Source organism: Diorhabda sublineata, chromosome 11 (genome assembly GCF_026230105.1).
Source record: "Diorhabda sublineata isolate icDioSubl1.1 chromosome 11, icDioSubl1.1, whole genome shotgun sequence".
NCBI classification, from domain to species: Eukaryota; Metazoa; Arthropoda; class Insecta; order Coleoptera; family Chrysomelidae; genus Diorhabda; species Diorhabda sublineata.
This window is the reverse complement of record NC_079484.1, coordinates 4,467,479-4,489,231: the sequence shown is the minus strand read 5'-3', so window position 1 is coordinate 4,489,231 and position 21,753 is coordinate 4,467,479. Positions and strand designations below refer to the sequence as shown.

At 32.3% G+C, this 21,753-nt stretch overlaps 1 protein-coding gene across 1 annotated transcript in view; it reads left to right on the top strand.

Moving 5' to 3' along the window:
• The window catches only part of LOC130450192 (junctophilin-1), a 62,477-nt gene that overhangs the window by 6,740 nt on the left and 33,984 nt on the right, over nucleotides 1-21,753 (top strand). The window contains exon 3 of the mRNA XM_056788433.1: nucleotides 20,226-20,518. Coding sequence (XP_056644411.1) covers nucleotides 20,246-20,518 — 273 coding nt within the window. The 5' untranslated portion in view covers nucleotides 20,226-20,245. The remainder of the gene's footprint in view (nucleotides 1-20,225; nucleotides 20,519-21,753) is intronic.

Sequence of the window (21,753 nt, the reverse complement as noted above, 5' to 3'; positions counted from 1 at the left end):
GAGCCCTTAAGCCGAAATAACTTTTAAGCACTCTATCAATGGCAACTTGTGCGCAAGCGTACCTGTCATATATAGAGATTTTGTAGGTTAGGTTGAAGACTTAAATATTAGTTTGCCGATGTGGCGTGTTCGCAGGAAACTGCTACTACCTATAGTAGTTTGAAGAAGATGCCAAGAGCAAAACATTTATCATTTATTTAACATTTATTCTTCTGAATAAAACAAAAGTTTATCAAACAATTGTACTTTTCTTAGAATTAGAAACTAGTCTTAACTAGTTAAGACATGTTTATATTGAGGCCGACTTACTTATCAGACGCCCTCTGTAGTTTATTTTAAATAAAATTACCCCCGTTGGCATAATTTTGGTGAGTTAGCCCGTGTATGGACGAAGTGTTTCTCAGAACTCCAAAATTGAATTAGAATACGGCGAAGCTTCAAGATAGAAGTGGCCGCAAAAGATAACGAAGTTTTCCTAAATACTGGTAATTAAATTGGGGCTTTGAAGGTATAAATTTTGATGTAAGGAGTACGCCCGCGGTGCCAATTGTTCGAGATTTAAGCGGTTTTGATCTCCTGCAATACCATTTTTGGAAATTTCGATCCAATTTAAAACAAAATAGCTTCTGAAAAACCCAGTTTGGATCGAGCAAATAGATTCTTTTATATAAAATAAGTGTAGCATAATATTTATTTTGTATTTTGATAATATCCTTGTAATTACATTGTAAACATTAACAATAATATTTCTCTTATTATGCAATGTTATATGTTTATTATTTGAACATGACAAAAAAATCGTCTTATCAGTTATTTTCTTTTCCTGAAATGATAAAAACTGCATTTGGTTCACTGCTAACAATTGCAGGAAGACAATAATAATCTTTAGTTTGTAATTTTTGATTAATATAAACACCAATCAATGATATATGTATAGTTTGATGATCTTTTGCAACTGGTAAAACCATAATTCTGTCCACCACTTGACCTTAAATTATGAATTTTCCTCACTATGTATTCTATTGCTAAGTTGAATCAATGTAAATCTAGATTAGTATACCAATATCCATCGGATTTTATTCCTTAAAGTTTCATTTGAAAGTATTGGCATAATTGCACGCATCGTCATCATCAACTTTCAGGCCCTAGCCAACGCAAAGTCGAACGTAAAGCTGGGAACTAAGGGAGCTCACGAAGTACACCTAAGAGGACTACAAGCAACACGAGAGACAATTGAATCAATAGGTTAAGTTAGGTTAGTAAAAAATACAAAAACAAAAAACTCGAGTCAACTCATAATTGGACCCCTTTTCCAACACGATAACTCCATACTTCAGCGATGAGTTATACATCGAGGACAAGTAGAACTAGGGGGATAGGAAGGAAGCTACGCGTGAAACTAGTAGGGGAAACAAGATGAGGAACTGTCAGAATGACAGGGGGTCCTGCTACGCATCCATCCGTGGATTTATCTAGGTGGATGCTCAACGAGACACACAATATTGTTTCAGCTATCGAAAATATTTTTTAAACATTCTTGTGGAAATTAAAGAAAACTTCATGACGAAATTTTACAGCACACAGCGATACTTAAAGCCACCGGGTATATTAGTAAAAAGAATTTTCATTTAGCTTCATAATTATAACGAGTATGATTTTTTGGTAAGGAATATTAAAACAACATAACCTATAAAACCAGAGCGTTATGTTGAATCTACAGTACCATGTTTGAAGTAATGAATGAATTACGTCAATTAAGCACCAGCCATCCAGACAATTTAAACAAAATCTAAACGTAAAAACTTTCTCATATTTGACCGATGACTCAGTATCCAAAAATCGACATCACGATGAGTAACGCACGTTGTAAATCTGATAGTTTGTTTTTGATAATCTCTCTAAATAAAGAAATGGGAAACGTTCAATATTTGTTTTGATTACTTTTAACTACCTGTAAATCACTTTGATATTATTGTGTTTCTGTTTAATTGAATCGTTATAAAATATATCTAGCAAATAAATCAATCCATTCATATTGAACAGGAATAGTAGTTTAAATGTGGGTTGTGGCATTTATAATATTAACCAGTTAGAAACCTGTAAAATATAATTTTAAACCACCACATTTTACGCTAAACAGAGCAGCTTTTCAAAAAAATAAAACGAATGACATTTCCCTGTTTTAGTTTCTGAAATTAAATAATATGTAGTTTAGACATAACCTCAAATCCTGTTATTAGATTTGTATACTGTAACTTTTCTTAACAACAAATCATAGTTACCAAGCTGAAACTCAATAAGGTCTTAAATTATTTCCTCAATATTATTAAATCAGTAGCTGAAAGACACTGAAATGCTACTGTAGTTCATGGATTTGGTTAACAGTGAATTTGAATCAAAATTAACGACTTCGACAACTTTTTTCTTTTTAGTTTAACTCCTTAATTTTGTGACGTTATGAGCACAGAATACGTCAGGTCAGTCTGTATTGGTGGTAATGTTTTATCTACAACATCCTAATCCAATTTCTAAAAGTCAGAAATGTCCTTTACACGATGAAACACTGATAGACAGTATCAGGAGCTTTCCACATTTGTATGACAAAAAGGATCCATACAGAATATTTATAATATAAAACTTTTAGTTTGATGTTAATTTTAATTTAGTTTTAATTTTAACCTAGCTTAAGATAACCGTTTATGCATAACGTTGATCGAAGGATTGGTTTTAAATCTCTTCCTAATCTGGATATATTAGGATACTCCAGAGTTGAGCAGAGATGTTGGAACAGGCATGTAACAAATCGTGGAGTTCTGTCTTTAATTATTACATCACTATAGTTAATTTTTATTAATAAGAGCATATTCAAATAATAAAGCATTCGTAGTTTATAAGCGTATCCCTCGAATTTGAAATATTTTTTCAAGTTATATCTCGAGTATATTCTATAAACAGCAGATAGAAACAGTAGATAGATCATTCCATCAGTAACATTGTCCAACTTTCACATTTTCTCTTCTTTTTTAATAGTATGATTTATGGTTTTTTCCCAGGATTTTTTCTTGAAACTCAAGCACCAATATCATAACATAATTTGGAATTGCATAGAAAAGTTAAACGAGGTAGGCAAGAAAAATAAAGTTAACTACAATGTACCCGGATTGGGAGGGAAATGAAATAGCTGATAAGCAATTGAAAAAGCTTTGGAAAAGAAGGTAGATAGGAGCAAAACCTATTATCGGGACAACCTATAGGAGCTAAGACTGTCAAAGACTTTCCTGGGTAAATATAACCAGAGAAGATCTGCTGAATGTATCATCCTAAGTAAGAACAATCTACGAATACCAACAGGAGTCTTTTAGATCACTGTTGCTTCGATAGACATCTAAAGATGCTACCTCTGTCCACTTTCTCTTTAAGTACGAATTACTAAAACGGAACTCCAGAGCAGTACTCTTGGGAGCGTATGAAATAGAAGACGAAGATCTGTGGCAGCTACAGACATCCGACATTCTGGACTTTCTAAAAGGATTGGGATTAACAGATCAGTTGTGAACACTGTGTTCCCCAGAAAGGGGGACACAATAAATCCTTTGGTTCGTAGTGTATATGATACACCGATATCTACATACCTACATATATACAACTACTACGTCTTCATCAATTTCATGTTTTTGAATAATTTTGTAAATCTTCTTCCACTTGGTTGTGGAAGATCTATTATTTGTTAAAAAAAAGCCTGTCTCTAGCTTGTAACAATTTCATCTTGCCAAAATTTAATCTAAATAATATATTTGTTATTTGGCTTCTTATTTCTTTTATAATTCTTAGATAATTTTTTCTCCACATTACAATATCGATTTCTGGCATGATTTTTCCAGCGAAAACCTACTTTTTTTATAGTGCTTCGACTCATGTTCCTTCGAAGCTTTTTTCACAAATGCTTTTCTATTTGAAATTTTGGTTTTCCTAAAGCTTTGCGTGTTGTTTGAAACTTTGTATATCGTAGATTTCCCAACACCAAGCGTACTACTAACTAATTCTACTGTGAAGTTAATATTTTTACATAAATTTTTGTTTCTAAATGATTAAATACAATTTAATATAAAGGTTCTTTCGTTAACTGCCGAAGGAAAAAATTTTTTGGCGTTTACACGGCTCTTCCACGTTTTCTACTAGAACTAAAATTCACAATAGACTGCACACTGAACTTTGCAAGCTGCAGCTTATCTAAACTGTTAGGAATAGACAACTTGGACCACCTACATTCTAAATGCAAAATGAGACAAAATTTTCAGGTAGTCTTTATTAGCAAATAGGTAGTTATTAAAAAAATCCTATGTAATCTTGAATACACAGGGCTTTTAGCCAGTCCAAACTTTTTTATTTTGTTCTGTACAGATAAAATTTTTGAAAACATTTAGAATGTTTTGTAATTTTTCAATCTAGTCGCTTCAAAACACTTATCCAAATTACACAAGAAAAATATAATCGATTGATATTTCAAAATGAAATATTCTACCCCAAGTATTGGGATACTTGTGGAAACGTTTTAGGCTGGTAGTGAAAAAAATAGGACATGAATAAAAAAGAGAATATTTTCAGATTACATTTATAAATCCGTATATCTATTTTATTTTCTGAAATTGCGTCGACATAATCTCAGATTATTGCCCACATAACATTCCGTTCATAAATAACTGTTTATGTCATCCTTAAAAAGAAATTGACAGGCGTTTGTGAACCTTAAACAAAAACAAACAGCTGCTTTGGGGTTCAATAAGCGCGCACGATTTTATTCTAAATTCTCACTCTCCAACAGACCAATTTCCAGTAGCTTAATATTCGCCCAAAACTAGAGATGGGTTTGACTCATATATAACAAATCGGAATTATCAGAATATCACCAAGTAAAATATTAATTCTTCACTAGAATCACACAAGAAGTCACGGCACTGATATCTTTCGGTCTGCTATGAAGCTTCTTTAAAAAGATCGAACTCTATTCCGAAATTATACATTTATCCGATAATCTCAATCTAAATAACTTTTTTTTAAATAATAGTTTTCAATCAATTATATACTTTACATTTTTTTCAATGACCTTTTGCCATCTTTCTTTCAGCTTCATGATTCTGCGCTCATAAAATTTCCAGTCCTTATCAGCAAACAGCTGTCCCAGGTGCGATTGAAGGTCATCGTTAATTGTGACAGTTTAACCAATCAAAGAACTCTGCAAACTTCGAAATAAATAGTAATCAGCTAGTGTAAGATCAGGGCTGTATGAGGGATGTGCAATCACTTCCCAGCCAAGCTTCAATAGCTTCCTACGAGTTGCCGAAGATGTGTGAGGCCTTGTATTATCATGGTGGAACACTATACCATAACATTGCTTCATCCAATTTCATTAATTGTGTACAGCAAACATCAGAACTGATGCTTTCAGTTTTTCAATTGTTGTGAGCAATACATCTCGAATAGATGTATGACGATCCTCTTCAATTATGACTATGATTTGGTCATCATCAATTTCAGTAGACCGACCAGAACGTTTCTTATCGTTGAGGGAATTTTTTATACCAAGGTCTTAGTTATTTATCAAAAATTTATGTAGAGATATGAGATCCAAATCAATATGGATATGATGTTGAGAAATCATTCTAGATTATTTTGATAAATCTATAGTTAGTTGGGTCTATAATTTCGATAGTTGAGTTCACGAGCCATAGATGGAGCAGTTTCCTTTCAGAAGCGTCAGTTTTCAAATGAAAATAACGTGATATCCCATACAAATACTACAGTTTACAATTCTAGAAAATTAAACCATTTAAAAATCACAACAGATCAAAATAAGGAGTTCCGGTTCAATACAAGAGTTTGAATACCTGGAAGATACGGTAGCAAGTGAATAATACGAAATTGAAGAATTCGACAAAAGTTTGGCAAGAGACAATGAAACAGCTGGAGCTCTAGGAAACCTATTTAGGTCCAAAGATAATTCGAAGGTAGCGAAGTTAAGAATCCACAGAATAGTTGTACAACCTATGGTGAGAGCTTAGCAAGTGAAGAAGGCACAAAAAGAAGAAGAGGGCGTCCACGTAGAAAATGGCTAGATGCAAATAAGGACTTACAGAAGCTAGTGATAGCGAACTGGCAACAATGCAGCCATTAACAGGAGTTGGAATAATGCAGTAGATACGGGAATCGGAAGACGCACCTCTAGACAACATGGTTCATATATTTTCAAAAAAAGAATATGTGTATTATGATGGCGATTTTTAAACCCATACAGTGTTTTTGCTTTCCTGAAAAGTTTCATTTTTGACTTACGCGGTTATAGAACTTGTTTGTTTTTACATTAGTATGAGATAAATCTCGTAAAATATCTTATTTTCAATTACGGTACGTTGTTAAATAATAAAATTTAGTAAGGCGCATCTCTAGATTCAAAAACAACAGTGTTGATTTTAACGTGGCCTAGATAATGTGATGGAGATGCTGAATAGCGCCACCGATGTGTCTGGATACTCGATTTTTTGTTTTGTTCGTAATTTTAATAGCACTGTATTATCCCCCGACTCTCTTCAGCCTAATTCGGCGACGTTGGCAACGGTCAAACTGCCAGTATCTTCAATATAAATCCATAATAAATAAATAAATAAAATATTGATCCGCTGTTTCCCAGAAAAACCATTGGGTGTTATAGTATTTCTAGCTTTTTCATTTGACTAGCACTTACAATGTTTTGAACCTATAAATAGCTACATTAGGAAACCCCACAACAGAACTATTTCAAAGATTGCTTCAGCCTATCGAATTCCCAAGGAAATGTTTATTAAATAGATTAAAAACATCATAATTTTATTAGTGACCTTGGTAGTAATAGTGACAAGCTTTATAATTAATTGAGAAAGATTTTTACCGCTCCATGACTGATTCATTTCAAAGTGGCCTAGGTACAACTAGGAAAGAGTAAATTTTTAAAGGTGTACCACAAACAAAAAAACTTTATAAGAAAAATTAATCGAAATTTATTAATTAATCATCGAAACAATATTTATTATTAATCAACAAACGTAAAGTTTGAATTATAAAAAAGGTATTCAATTCGAAACATGAGTCTGTTTAATTTGGAGTAATAGTTGACAAAGCTGCTCTAATCTATTCGTCGATCGTTCTGAGGTGTTCTCTATTTTTGGTTTTTATTGTGGCAAGAGTCGACGATCCTAATTCTCATAAATAGGTCGTTGCAAATGGCAAAAGTATTGCAAAAGCATGCTTAGAAAGCAGAGGATATTAATTTTTCAGTTCTTCTCGCTCATTTATTGGTAAGTGTCCAAAAAGAATGCCCTCGGGGTCCATAGGTTGCAGATCAATCTTGGGGAAATAGAAATTTATTTTCTCTGTAAGAAGTTTTAAGTGTTGGACTATCAAAGACTGAATTATTTTTCCCGGATCAGCTGCCATAACATTCGGGAACATTTCATTATTACAATTGGTAGCGAGACTGATCCATAGTTTCAATTTAGCGCGAAAGCTTTCAATTTTATCCAACGATGTTAAAATATTGGAATTTCTGCCTTGCATTTTTTTATTAAGTTCGTTTAAGTGAGCAAATATATAGATATGCAAATTTTGCAAACCATACTTCTACTCAGTCTCATTTTTTAACTCATAAGTACTTTCCCGCGAGAAATCCATCGTGTTTCTGTATGAAACAAAGTGACTGATGATCTGCCCCCATTTATTGACATACTGCAGTAAAAAGACTGAAAGGGATTTCAGCGGTGGCGACTTGATGTAAAATTACGATTTTGATAATTTCTTGAAGAACGTATAATAGTTTCTCTGGCAAAGACTTCGTCATAAGAGCTTTCCTGTGGAAAACACAATGCTGTTTTTCAATATCAGGATTTTTTTCAGCAACCTTAGTCATAGAGCCTTTAACCTCTTCTGTTATATCTGCTGCCCCGTTTGAGCAAACACTTATACAGTTACTCCAATCCAAATTATTTTCATTAAAATATTCGTTTATTTCAAATATTTCTTCACCAGTTATATGGTTGGACAGTGGCAAACAAAATAAAAAGTTTTCTTTTAATTCACATCCTTCAATGTATCTAACAATTGAGCTGAGATGCGCGTAACCACTGATCTCCAAATACTCTCAATTTTTCAATAAACGTTGATTTAATATCGTTAGATATGTCATTAATTCGACGTGAAATAGTTTCTGCCGATGCAGGTATTTTTTTCATTTTCTTTAACCGCTTCTTGGCTTAACATTATCTTGACAATCTCTTTGCAGACAGGTAAAACTACAGTTTCAGTAAGAGAGTTTCGCTTTTTTGCTTAAATTAACGTGTTAGCCATCACGTAGCTTGTTCTTTGTGCTTTGTATGATGTTTCGAAAGACGAACTCATGAGATTTACCTGCTTCTTCGATTGATCCTTCCAACGTTGAAAATACGTTTTGTCTTTTTGGGCTACTGATGAGTGTTTGATGGTTAAATGTCGTATTAGTTTAGGGGGCACCATAGATTTATTATCTAAAGTTTCTTCGTACACAAGATATTTTGGGTTAGGTCATATTTTCCACGAACAATTTTGTGCTTTTTCTTCATTACTTCCGCTTGTAAAACTGTAATAATATTTATTTTATGCTTACAATAATAAGCAACGAAACAAAAGCGTGCGGTGACTTTAAACGGCGCACACGTACTGATTCGACGGTAGTACGGGTAGCGGGGGCGGTCCACGCCAAAGGAAACCACGCAATAAGATGAATGTAACAAAAACTGATCCAAAACATCCCTTATCACAGCGGCACTTCATTATCAATTACTTATTTATTACTATAAACTCTAAATTCATCAATTAAGTTTATCATCACTATAAATTGTGTGTATTTCATATTTCTGTCAGGTTTGTAGATTGTCAACTTCAACTCGATTAAGGTATCATCTTTATGAAAAAGCCTGTTTTTAAAAAGCATGTTGGTAAATTTAGTTATTTAATTATAATAAGTAATGGTAAGAAAAATACTGACTTACTGATAAGTTTATGAGTTAACGTTATTTTTTAATTATACTTGCATCCTTTTTGTTGATATCCCAAGTGAATACGCATTTTAAATGATCATAACGATATGGGTAAATGTATCCCATCAATATAATGCACTTTTTCTCTCGTCAAAAGTCTTGTCTATCCACACTCTCCTAACTCACTATAATTATTACTGTACTGTCTCATGAAAGAGCTAAAAGCATCTTTTTTAATCACTCCTCGAATATAGAAATGTATAAATGACACCAATATTATAATATTGACATTTTCTGTATGTGGAAAATGATATAATTAAATAACTCAATCCACCAACTTTCTTTTTAGAAAACAATTCATTTAGCAAACTGAGGGATTAATAATTTAAAGTTAGCGGACTAGACGAATATCAAATTAAATGATCAAAGTATTAGTTTTACAGGCTCCTTTATATATTAGTTCTTAGCTTATACAATAATAATTATAATGTTAGATAAATATATTTATGGTTCATTATAGTCACATTAATAATAATTAAATAATAAATAATTGAAGACGATAACTTAATGGGGTTAAAATTGACAATCTATAAAACTGACAGAAATATGAAATACAGACAATTTATAGTAATGATAAACTTAATGATAATGATAATAAATAAGTAATTGATAAATAATAATGCGCCGTTGTGATAAGGGCTGTTTTGGATTACTTAACTATATTTAATCAAATATATTATCGTCAAATAAAAGTTTTTTAATGTAATAAACGTGTCAAGAGCATATCTTTTTATACCCTTCGTGTATGTTTCGTGTTTCAAATATTATAGACTATTTGCGCTTTCAAAATAAATAAAATCATCAATGGTATAATAACAGACATTTGACTCATCAAAAATATTTATTCAGGGAATGTGAGTAAAAAACAGGTCATGAATGAAAAACTTGAGATTCAAATCTCGATGTTGATTACAAATAAATTTCACGAAACAAATGGATGAACTTCAAAACGTTTCTTAGAATTCCTTGATGTTGAGATGATTATGTGAATTAGTCATGGATTATTTATAGTTTTTAATATCTCATTATAGCAACATGAATCCTTATGAGTATCTAAGTATACAGTTGATGCAGATTTTTTGTTTTTCAGCGACCAAGTTGAGGGAAATGCGATTCTTTCTAATAGGATAACAGGATTTAAATTTAAAAAACAAACTACAAGTTGTTGTAGATTTGTAGATTTACAATCTACAAATCTACAGTTTGGGAACGAATAAAAAACAATCACTAGACTTACTAAACATAAAATCATTCTCCTACATTCAAACACAAACATTTACAAATTTCCAAGATGTATTCGATCTTTCGAAAATGCCGAAATACTATTATAAATTATTTTACAATAATAATTACACTGTAATTATGAAACGTTTTTACATCTATTGCCCCCGAATAAACCGTTTTGAAAGTGAATATTGCGTGAGTGAGTGAAGTAATAATATTTTCACGAGTAGGACGGCTTGACCGTGCGAAAAAAAGTTGTTTACTATGAGTTTCATACAAAATTTGTTCTACGTCCGTAGACTTAAAAAATTCGACAAAACATTTATCAATTTTTATTTTATAATAGTAATATTGAAACTATGAGCATTATTAATTTGAGTTACTTTACTATTGGTACTTGAATTGGCAACATTTAACGAGTTCAAAGAAATAACATTTTCTATAGTTGTATTAGTACTTATTGTTGCCGATTCAACATCTTCTGGTGTGCAGTTTATACTATTTTCATTATTGCTCTCCATCCCACTAATATTAATACTACACGTGAATAAATATATAATAAATACTAAAGACATTACAGATCAAAAAATTATTCATTCAAACATTCCATATAATTGCAGATACGTTATAAAATTATTGTGAGTGCTAGAGAAATTATATAGATATATGGCAACGTTGTAAACAAAGCATTTCAAAACGGGTAGTTTCCATATTTCAATTCTTATCATAATAAACAGGATATAGATAAAAATAGAAAATAGGAATTGGTGATAATGATAAAACTATTAAAATAGTAGAGTAGCATATATTTAGCTACAGTTTTTACCAAAATTTTGTTCATCATAATTTATTACTGACTAAAAACATGTTTATTTTTTGTTATCATATTAATGTCCTTACAAAATAATAATTTCCCATTAAACTGATCCATTTCCGCAGATCATTTTTATTTTCTGAGCCGGAATCTATTGGCAGAATTATATGACAAATTTGGCACATTTTCAAAAGAATAATTTAAAGCCTTTATATGTGTTATCGATACAAATTTCGACTAAGTGGTATCTTGTATTGGATTTTGATAAAACATAATATTTTTACCATTATGAACCATTTATTTGGATTATATAAAACAGAAAAAAAAACAACTTTTTAGCCCAGTCTTTAGTCAACTATTTTACACGTATTCGGCTAGTTGTACAGGAAACAATATTTTTCAAAAAAAAAATTAGATGTCTTAGTTAGGTCCAGTCAATCAATAAACGTTAAGATATAAAATAAGTCAACAATAGCTTAGAAATTATTAATAAAGTTTTTGAAAAATCCTTCAATGTAGTTTATTCATCTGATTGTACAAGAGTGAAATTATACACGCTCAAAAAACTACAGCTTGTGAAAAAATTATAAATCAACCAAAAATAAACATCGTTCTAGTATAATTATAAGTTTGATGAATTGCATCCAGTGATGTTTCAAATAATTAGTAGAATAACCTACTTTTTGAGCATTTTGAGAACCCTAGATTGAAAGAGGATTCGGAGATAAAAACTTCCCTGGAGTTGTTGCTGTCATAGACGCCTTGGTGAGCTGAACCTGATGACCATGTTGTATATGAACAGCCAGAAGAATTGTACATGAATCATAATCATAATGGAATTTTTCAAGAGATGTTCTTGAAATTATTATTGCATTTGGAAAGTAATTACTTTCTTACCACGTTGAATAAATGCTGCTAGAATTACTAACTGAATTTTAAATCGACCTAAATTACATATACATTTAATTCAAGAATATTCAAATAAATTCATAAGTCAAGTAAGCAGTCTCTTTGAATAGTTTCCCTGATTTTTGAATTCATCGTGATGTAACCATCAAATTCAGGTAGAGATTCCGTTTTCAATGGTTTGGCGTTGTGCCAAATAAACGGACAAGGTTCAAGTATAATTCACTGGAGTCAAAAACATTTTTCTGGTCTATTTTTGGCTATTAAAAGATTATAAATTATGCGATATGAAAGAATGCGAGATACGATAAATGTTTTTTTGCAATATAATTTAATTATTGAATAATTGAGTATGAATATGGCAAATCTTATTTTAGGAAGCGACAAATTAAACTTGATGCAGTATAATTATGGAAAGTTTATCTTAAATCTCTCTACTTATAGCTGTATATTGTGTTTAAAAGTTTAATCAGTTTCGAAAAAGAAAATCTTTATCTTGTATTAAATCATCACTCAACCTGCTTATTAATACTTTTCGAGAAATGTCGAGACGTGAGGAAAGATGTCTATACTTGTTTCATAGACTACAAGAAAGCCTTCGATCGAGTTAATCATACCATCCTTCTGACATTACTACAGATAAAAGAATTAGACAAACAAGACATCGAGTTTATTAGAAATATTTATTGGAACCAAGAAGCAACGGTTAGATATGGACAAACGACATCAGAACCGGTGTGTATAGAAAAGGGTGTACGACAAGGTTGTGTTTTGTCTTCAATACTGTTTATTATGTACTCTGAGCACATGTTTAACCAAGCAATAGGCGATGACATTAAAAGTGGATTCCATGAACAGACTCAAGATTTTTGAAATGTGGATCTTCAGTAGACTACTAAAAATATCATGGACTCAACATATACCTAACGTTGAAGTGCTTAGACGTATGGGAAAGGAAAGAGAGTTACTTACAACAATAAAGAAAAGAAAAAACGTGGACTTCGTCGCAGACAACATTTATGGTTAAATAATATACGCGATTGGACTGGTATGAATACATCATCTTTAATTCGCATTACTCAGGACCGAAATTGTCGCCAACTTTCATTAAATGAAAATGGCACCTGAAGAAGAAGAGGTATAGATCATATCGGCCTCCATTAATTGGTTAGGTTTCTCAAAAGAGATGATTTAAACGGTTCATATTTTTATAATATTAGGATTGGATTCAAATACTCTTAGTCAGGTTAGAAGTTTCCAGGTTCTTCATTCAACGTTGAATATTTTTTATTCGCTGGTTTGTCTGCTCAAAGTTGCTCAAGTGGTTTGTGAATACAATAAAGATAGTTTATCCTCTAGATGTCTAACCTACTCATAACCTTAGCTGCAAGCCTAGGTATTGCATTGGCGATGATTTCTGTTGCTTTTCAAATTTTAATATCTTCCGATGTGGTCCGCATCCTGATTTGAACCCAGATCATTTCGATTAGCACGTTAGAATGATTCTGTTGACCTTGAGTACCATTTAATTTCAAATAATTAAGTTTCTGGGGATGAATTCATAATGTTATGCTTGGTGAAGATACAGTGAAGAGGTTAAGAAAGTATTGGAAATTTATCGTTTGGAAAGCTAGCTGATAATACAAGTTTTATTGATTGGCAAGCTAAACTGGAATTTTTGGGAACTACCACTACACCAAAACTCACAATTACTGTTTACCTTCAATCTCTGAAGACGATAACTTGGTTATCTAAACGCGCGTCAGACAGTGTAATTGTCAGTGTTGGTGTAGTGGTAGTGTAAACAGTGTGTTCAGTATGGTCTTTCAAAATCATTATATTCAGTTTAACGTAAAAAACTTCTTTATCCGAAATATGATACAAAGGTTATTAAAATAATTAAATAACTCAATTCACAGATTTATAAAAATTAGCCCAAAAAATAATTAATTGTTTTCAATAATCCGACTAGCGTACTCGACGAATGTCCCACTGTTAAGAAACCAGTATCGATGTGCAAGCTGCTTTAAATACTAAATCTAATCGTATACAATAGCTATAATTAAGTATAAAAATGGTTGTTTAAAGTCGCATCAATATAAAATAAAAGTATCCAAGGGACGCTTGGAATCACTTAACTATGAGATTGGTTCCCATTAGGAGTGATCAATGTACAACCTGGCTTAAGTATTAAAATTCTGGTAGACAACGACATTTATGGTTTTTCACAGTCATATTAATATAAGACGAAAATTAGGTAATCCGAGACGATACTTTGATGGAGAGTAAAATAAGGGACACTTTGTATCACTTAACTATATGATCAACAGATCTTAATGGCTCCTATCAGGAGTGGTGAGATTGCTGTATCATATGAGTTCATCAGTTATAATATTGGAATGGTTCTAATAATAAATTTATAATTCTACTAAAGTAGATTGTGTATATTTTTCAAAGTATAAAATAGCGTCTAGTTGATCTTAGAACAAATAATTTCCTTCCTGCCTCTATGAACGTGCTTCGAATACTAAACAGCATGTTTTATGGTATATTTTGAGGTTAAATGAGGCTAGTGACTGGCATTTGGTCAATAGTTCGTAACTACTTTGAATTATTTCATAGAATTTTTAAATGCGATTTTGTTGAATTCTTGAATGGATATTTACTTTCAGAAGTACGGGGGACATACGTTACATAATACAGGGGTTCGTAAACTTAAAATATAACTGAATGCCAACCCAATATTACACAATTACAACACCGAAATAATACTGTTTTATGTACAACAATTTTATCTGTGCGTTAATCTAAGGTAGCATTCAATCTGACTTGTATTTGTTTTTTCTATAAATGTAAAGCCTGTTTTACAACGATACGTTGTGACGAATTGGAGCAATGTCCTATCAGCAGTGTCCTATCACCAAAAATTAATTACCGAAAATTTGTAGTTATTAAACTGGAAGAAGCTTCAGATTGAACGTATTTTTTATGTTTATCGTTCGATATATAATACAAAACTCAGCTCTACATTTTTCGCAAACCCAGACAGGTTCTTTCTTGTTTTTCTGAATAAAATAAATTTCCAAGAATAATTTTTCGAATCGAAAACGGAAACCTAATTAATATACTAAATTCTAATCTATAGTAAAGGGTAAACCTAACCTAACATTTTAAATGCTGAACGAACAGAATTTCTCTTCTTCTCTTAAGCTGTAAAACGAATTAACCAGAACATGACGCTGGTTCGGTAATAAACATAACCTTAAAAGTGCGGGTGACAAAGAAATTTAAACTATTATAAACAATTAAGAATTATTTATAATGTATTAGGTATATACTTACTTTACTGTATGAAATGTGAAGAAAAATATATAAAAAGCGACATTTGACACGGCGTTTGAATAGAAATATCTGTAGTTACTTTACTACAACATATTTTAAAGTGAAATAAATATCCAGACAAATTTTTGAAACATACCCGAATGAATCGGGGTTTATATATAATTATTAATACAATAATTAAACACGCATATTTTGAGTCTCGATTAGATTAGGGAGAATTCTATTGATAGAAAATTGATATGATTGTGTACTGAATTTAGAGGAGGCAAAAATTGAATAGCCTATGGTCGACAAATCTGTAGATCCGCCACTGTTTAGAGTCACAGATATAAATATGTGTTTTAATATGGATGAACTTTGAGCATCTATGAATGCATAATCCCGAACTGTCGGCATCGTTGGTTCACTTTTTATAATAAATTCTGTACTCTTCAATGTCATATAATCTTTAGACGACGCCATCTGAAAGTTGTTCGTTCTGTATTCATTTACATACCGAAAGTTGCGTTTTGAGTGTTCCATGTAGTGAAAGTGACTGTTCCGTACTGCAAAACACTTTCGGGACGCTCTGGAGTAGCCACTTCAATGTTGACAGTTGACAGTACCACTTCGATGATTTTGTTTAACCTTAAATTTTTTATTTTCTCAAATTATTTGTTTTATACGAAGTTTTGTCTAAATTAATGAATAACAATGAATGATGATGGAAAAGAAAACCTCAGCGATGCGACCTAATCTCACCGAAGAAAGCAACGCGTTGCCGAATATATCTCGTGCAAGGTACGAAAAACAGTACGAGCTCTTTATGAAGTGGTATCACCAGAAAAAGACGAAAAACCCAACGGAAAACGTAGTGCTCGGTTATTTTTCAGAAAAATCTAAAATCTGGAAAAGTTCTACTTTATTGTCTACATTCTCGATGATTAAAAGTACTCTCGTAATAAAACAAGATGTTCACATCAACAAATATCCAAAACTCATCAGTTTCCCGAAGAAACAAAACAAAGGGTACACTGCAAAAGAATCAAAAACTTTAAACAGAGAAAATATAATAGAATTTTTGTTACATTCTTAGGCGTCGTCTAAAAAATGTTGTGTATGCCGCGGCTGAAATACTACTTTGTTTGACTCGTCTGTTGCTCGCCTCGCTTCGTTCGTCTCCGACTCGTCCAACAAAGTAGCACTTTCAGTCATTGGCGTACAAATAATTATTTCCGTCTTCCACACAGGCAATCCAGAAATTTTATTTTCTCATTTGATGATTTTGTTTTGACATAATAATTTCCCATTTAAAATTATTTAAATTGCACAAATGTGACCCTGTGTCAGTCGAAAGCGTTCCTTATTATTTTTGTCTTATATTAATGTCACTGTGAAGCTACTTGAATTCAAAGTTTATTGTATTCATTGAAATCTATGGTAAACGATCCTAATAGGGACCTACATCATAGATCATTGATTTCGGGACATTAAGGTATCAAATTACGTACTTTATTTTGTGTCGATGTCACTCTAACGACCATACTTATCGGTTTTATATTATAACCTTTCATATAATAGAATTTTTCAGTATTTAAGAGCTGTAAACAGATAGATGTCTTGATATTCTGACGTTCGTTCTAGTATGATCGTCAAATTATTGAAACCACGCTTAACTACTTTATTATTTAATCAATAGTTTATTTTAAAGTAGTTTTGATGATTTAATACAACGCATAAGGTCAACCGTCATTGGTTTACCCGAAGATTAATTACAGATTTTACCTGGAAAAATGTTGTTTTGAAATATGAGTTTTTCATGCAACACACTAAAAATATTAGGAGCTTCAGGCTCGGTTTTCTTCATTATACTTTTTTGAACAATTTTATTATAGTTTTTACGGAGTTTCTATGTTTAAGAATCGCTAATCTATTAAAAAAAAGTTTGACCAAACAAATATGTAATAGAAAAGATTTTTGCAGATTTTTAAGAAAAACTTCATTGATTAACACATAATAAAAGTGAAAGTGGTTATTTAGTATGAGAGGAAACAATAATTGATTAAACGTATAATTCGTCATTTCGTCAGCTAGCACCGCATGTCTCCAACGACCTTGACCCGAAAAATAAACGGAAAATCGATTCCTGAACAAAATCGGACGTTGAGAATTACAGGAAAGCTGACAAATAATCTAACGAAAACTTGAGGGAAAAACTGATAGTGAATTTACTGCATAAAGCTATTGCCCAGTGGATTTTGTATAACTTTTATGTGCACTATCAGTGGCGGCTCGTGGTAAAAATTTTATGCGTCAGATGCCAAGCTGAAGTACCACATCAATATGCCGTTATTTCCATCGTGTACATTATTCTATGTTTATAAAGCTTGACTTAAACAAACTCAGAGATTAAAAATTCAAAGTGAAGAGGTTACTGAGTCTGCGGTTCCCATAAGGAGTTGTGAGATCGATTGTTCTGATCTTCGTCCATCAATGAACAGTGATCTGATGATAATTAAGGTGATCAAGATGCGGATCTAAAAGCTTTATTTGTGTTCTTTATGAAGTATGAGTTACAATTAGAGCAGTCATAATTTAAACAACCTATCGATAAGACTATTCCGTTGATTTATTTTAGTATTTATTCGAACCTCGTTGCTTTATACGTAACTATATATTGAGAGATGATTTCCTAACATTTTTTGGCAAAAGTTTGGGATAAATTAGTGAATGAACGAATTGACGCATGTAAGCTGGTCATCAAACAAATCGGAACGGAATTATTACCCGTTGTACAGGTGGAAACTTTTCCACGATATATTTAACTGAAAAAAATATAACATATTCTTCTTTTTCAATTAAAACAAAACTTTTTGAGAACTATTCGTACTGTCTGTGTATTTGTTTTTTATTTCTGGCATCTATTTATTCTCATTATTGTAATTTTTTTGGGATTCCTTTCCATATGATATAATTTTTGTTTTCTGAGTGTATTTTTGATTTAGTATGGTATACCACAAGGCACAGATGTCGCGGCAATTTTAGACAATTTTAATTATTATTGTATACAATAAGATTTAGTATTTAAAACAGTTTGGACACTGATACTGGGTTCTTAATAGTTTGATATTCGTCGAGTACGCTAGTCAGATTATTGAAAATTGTTTTTTTTTAACAAAGTTGTGAAGTGAGTTATTTAACTCGCAGGACTTTAACAGCTTTGATTGATAGTTGGAACATCTTCGTATGGCAGCGCGTCCGAACTTGATTGTAGCAAGGAAAACTTGGATCCCAGTACAATCGACTCTCGTTAACTGCGTTAATTCGAACCTTTGTATAATTCCAAGATATCATAAGTCACCTAGAAAATCACTCAATCACTCGATAATTCATAAAGAATAAATCCTTATAGGAACAAGTCCGAGTGAAACAAGTTCAAACTTGTATCATCGTACGCGAGTGTTTAATTTTGCAATGATTTGTTTGAATTCCAGACGAGACTAGGTTTGTTTAGTTAAGTTTCAGTTACTGTTCCTATTTTATTCTTTGATTGAAGATTAAATTAAAGTTTATGTTAGTTGTGAGTCTTGAAAGGTATAAATGCTTGGCGATTGCTGGACAGAAGAAGTTAATCGAATAGTAGTAGGAGGTGAGATGAAGAGTGAGGTTGCGAAAGAATTTGAGATTCCTCTTAGTACTTTCTCAACCGGAGTAGGGCACAAGGAGAAAATTTATGCTACTTGAACTGTTGGATAACGGAAAAGAACTACTAAACGTAAATTTCCTCATCTGGAAGAAAGCCTGGTCATTTGGCTAAGACAGTGTAGAGTACAACAAATATCTATTCGCGGAAACCTATTAAAAGAAAATGCAAAAGAGTTCAAAAAGAAAGTTTCCTCGATGATGATGATGATGCCGGAGAGGAAAGTCATTTTCTACTGACGACTGAACTTTCTAAGAACTGACTTTTAACAGTTAATGAAGACATGAAACGGAATATTTTACTCTTTTTAGATAATTGCACTGTACACAACAGTCCTCCTACATTGTCCAACGTAGAGCTCTACTTCTTTCCGCCAAATTGCAACCATTGTACCCAGCTATCATCCATAATTTGAAGACGTTCCATCGTAAATTTTTAAACTTGTTTTAAAATCTTTCGACTAGCAGCTAACTGCTAATGTCTGACGGCTATTTTTCTGACCTACAAGGCAAAAAGAACTGTAAAACCCCGAACGATTTTCCATTGCTCCAAAATCTGGTTTCATAAAGGAAAATCAGGAAAATCTTCCAATAATATTGAGGATAATGAAGAACCAGCAATAGAGCCCCTAGTTGACATCAGCGGTATAAGTTTTTCTGACTTTGTTCTAGTAGATAAAGAATTCCATCTGCAACAGATACAAATGAAAAAATCAACGATGAAGATGAGAACCTTTGAAAGAAGTGTCACCTCACTGTCTACAAAACGAAAGTGAGGAAATTTGATATTTGTAACATTTTAAGAGTCCCTCGAGTTTTGAATTAACGAGAGTCGTCTGTTTCTGGTTCCAACCAACACATTTTGCCTTCAATTTTCGAAGGTATCTGGATAACCAGTTTGAGAGAAGGTAGATTGGAAGACGTCAAACAAAGGAGTGGTAATCTAGGTCACCTGGTCTTTTCCCTTTTGATTTTTTACTGTCGAGTCCACGATTTAGAAGATGGAACTAATTACATGAAGTAACTCATAGCACAGATCTTTTTATGAAATTTGTGCGTTCCTACCACATCATAAATATTTTTATTATCACTGTGATATAAATAAACGTAGCTGGTAATTATCTGATTTAAAATTTATAAATATTCCTCAATTCCAGGAACATATCAGGGACAATGGATGCGGGGCATGCGACATGGCTACGGTATCAGAAAAAGCGCGCCGTTCGGTAAAGCATCCAAATACAGAGCGAACAAAACACTGAGAGCGTCGTTGACATCATTACGTAGTAATGAAGGCGCACAGGGTGGTCCAAATCCTGAGTTAACCGACAAGAGAGACCGTAGGGTAGATGATTCGAGGGGTGGCTTCGTATTGAAAATGAATTCCGCAGAACCAACAGCGAGAAGGCGATCATTAGGATCGGGGAACGTTAAGAAAGGGTTATTTACGGTTTGTATGCGTACACTTCTAAATAATTAAATTAGATTCACTCATATGTCTTGATTTTCAAATCGATTCAAAGGCCAACAAAACTAAGACATCATATTCGTATCCCAGAAACCTTAGTGAAGCTCTTCTATGAGGCGTAAGCCCTAATGCATAGGATTTCCCTTCTCGTCGTTAATATCTCTTTAATTTTACGGAAACCTGCCCAGGTGACTATGGAGGAAGTGGAGTTTCAAGCTCATATTGCACCCAATTGTAGCAGGAGGTCTTCTACAATTCAATATAATTTCCAGATTTTTTATTCCCGAGGAAAATTCTGCATCAGAGACGAGAGCTGTCCAAGCTTTTAGTTCTAGCTCAGTCGTTAAATTGGGGGCCATCAAAAATATCGGCTTTAATATTTTCCATAATGGGAAAATGTTTGGCAAATAGCAAAAGGAAATTCTGTCTTTGTTATATTATTTCTAGACTCCATATTTTCAGATTGTTCATACCCAATGGTCTTGTTCAGATCTACTATGCCTAAGATATATAAAACAGGGAAACTTTGTGTGAAAAATTTGTTAAATTTTTTGCAGCGCCCCCTAAAAAGCTTCTTTTTGATGAGAAAACACTGGGAATTTTTTTTAATTCAAAACAACAAGTGCTTTTACACAATCTAAATTAATTTTTCGGTATAATCATCTTTTTTTTTGGAATCTTTCAGGAAAAGTACGATTTTTTCAAAATATAAAAAATTGTGGCACACAAATCAATAAAAATGACAGTATTTGATCAAAATAATGATAAACAGAAGTCTAAATTAAAAAATTTACCCAGTTGATTAGGTCTATTGAATAAAAAAATGATGTTCAAATTGAGATTCTCAACTCAAATTCTTTATTTCGTATTTTTAAAGGCTTCTGTTGCTATATCTAATCATCTAAGATCTGAAACAATTCGTTGTACTTTTGTATTAACGCCACGTTTTGTAACATCGTTCACTACTCAAGTTTTTAACAGTAGTGAAACAGTTTTCATAATAATTAGTCTTTTAGCCAGTTCTCATAATTTTCATAAAACCAACTTGTAGTTAATCAAAGTTTATGAAAAAAATGGATGAAACTTACATCAACAAACCCTTTCTATTTCTATTTTTGGAAAATCTGCAGCAGCTCCATTTTTGATGCTCACAAAACTGAAGCTTCTTTAGAAAGATTCAAATCTCTTACAAGATCATCTAACTCATTTTAGGAAAA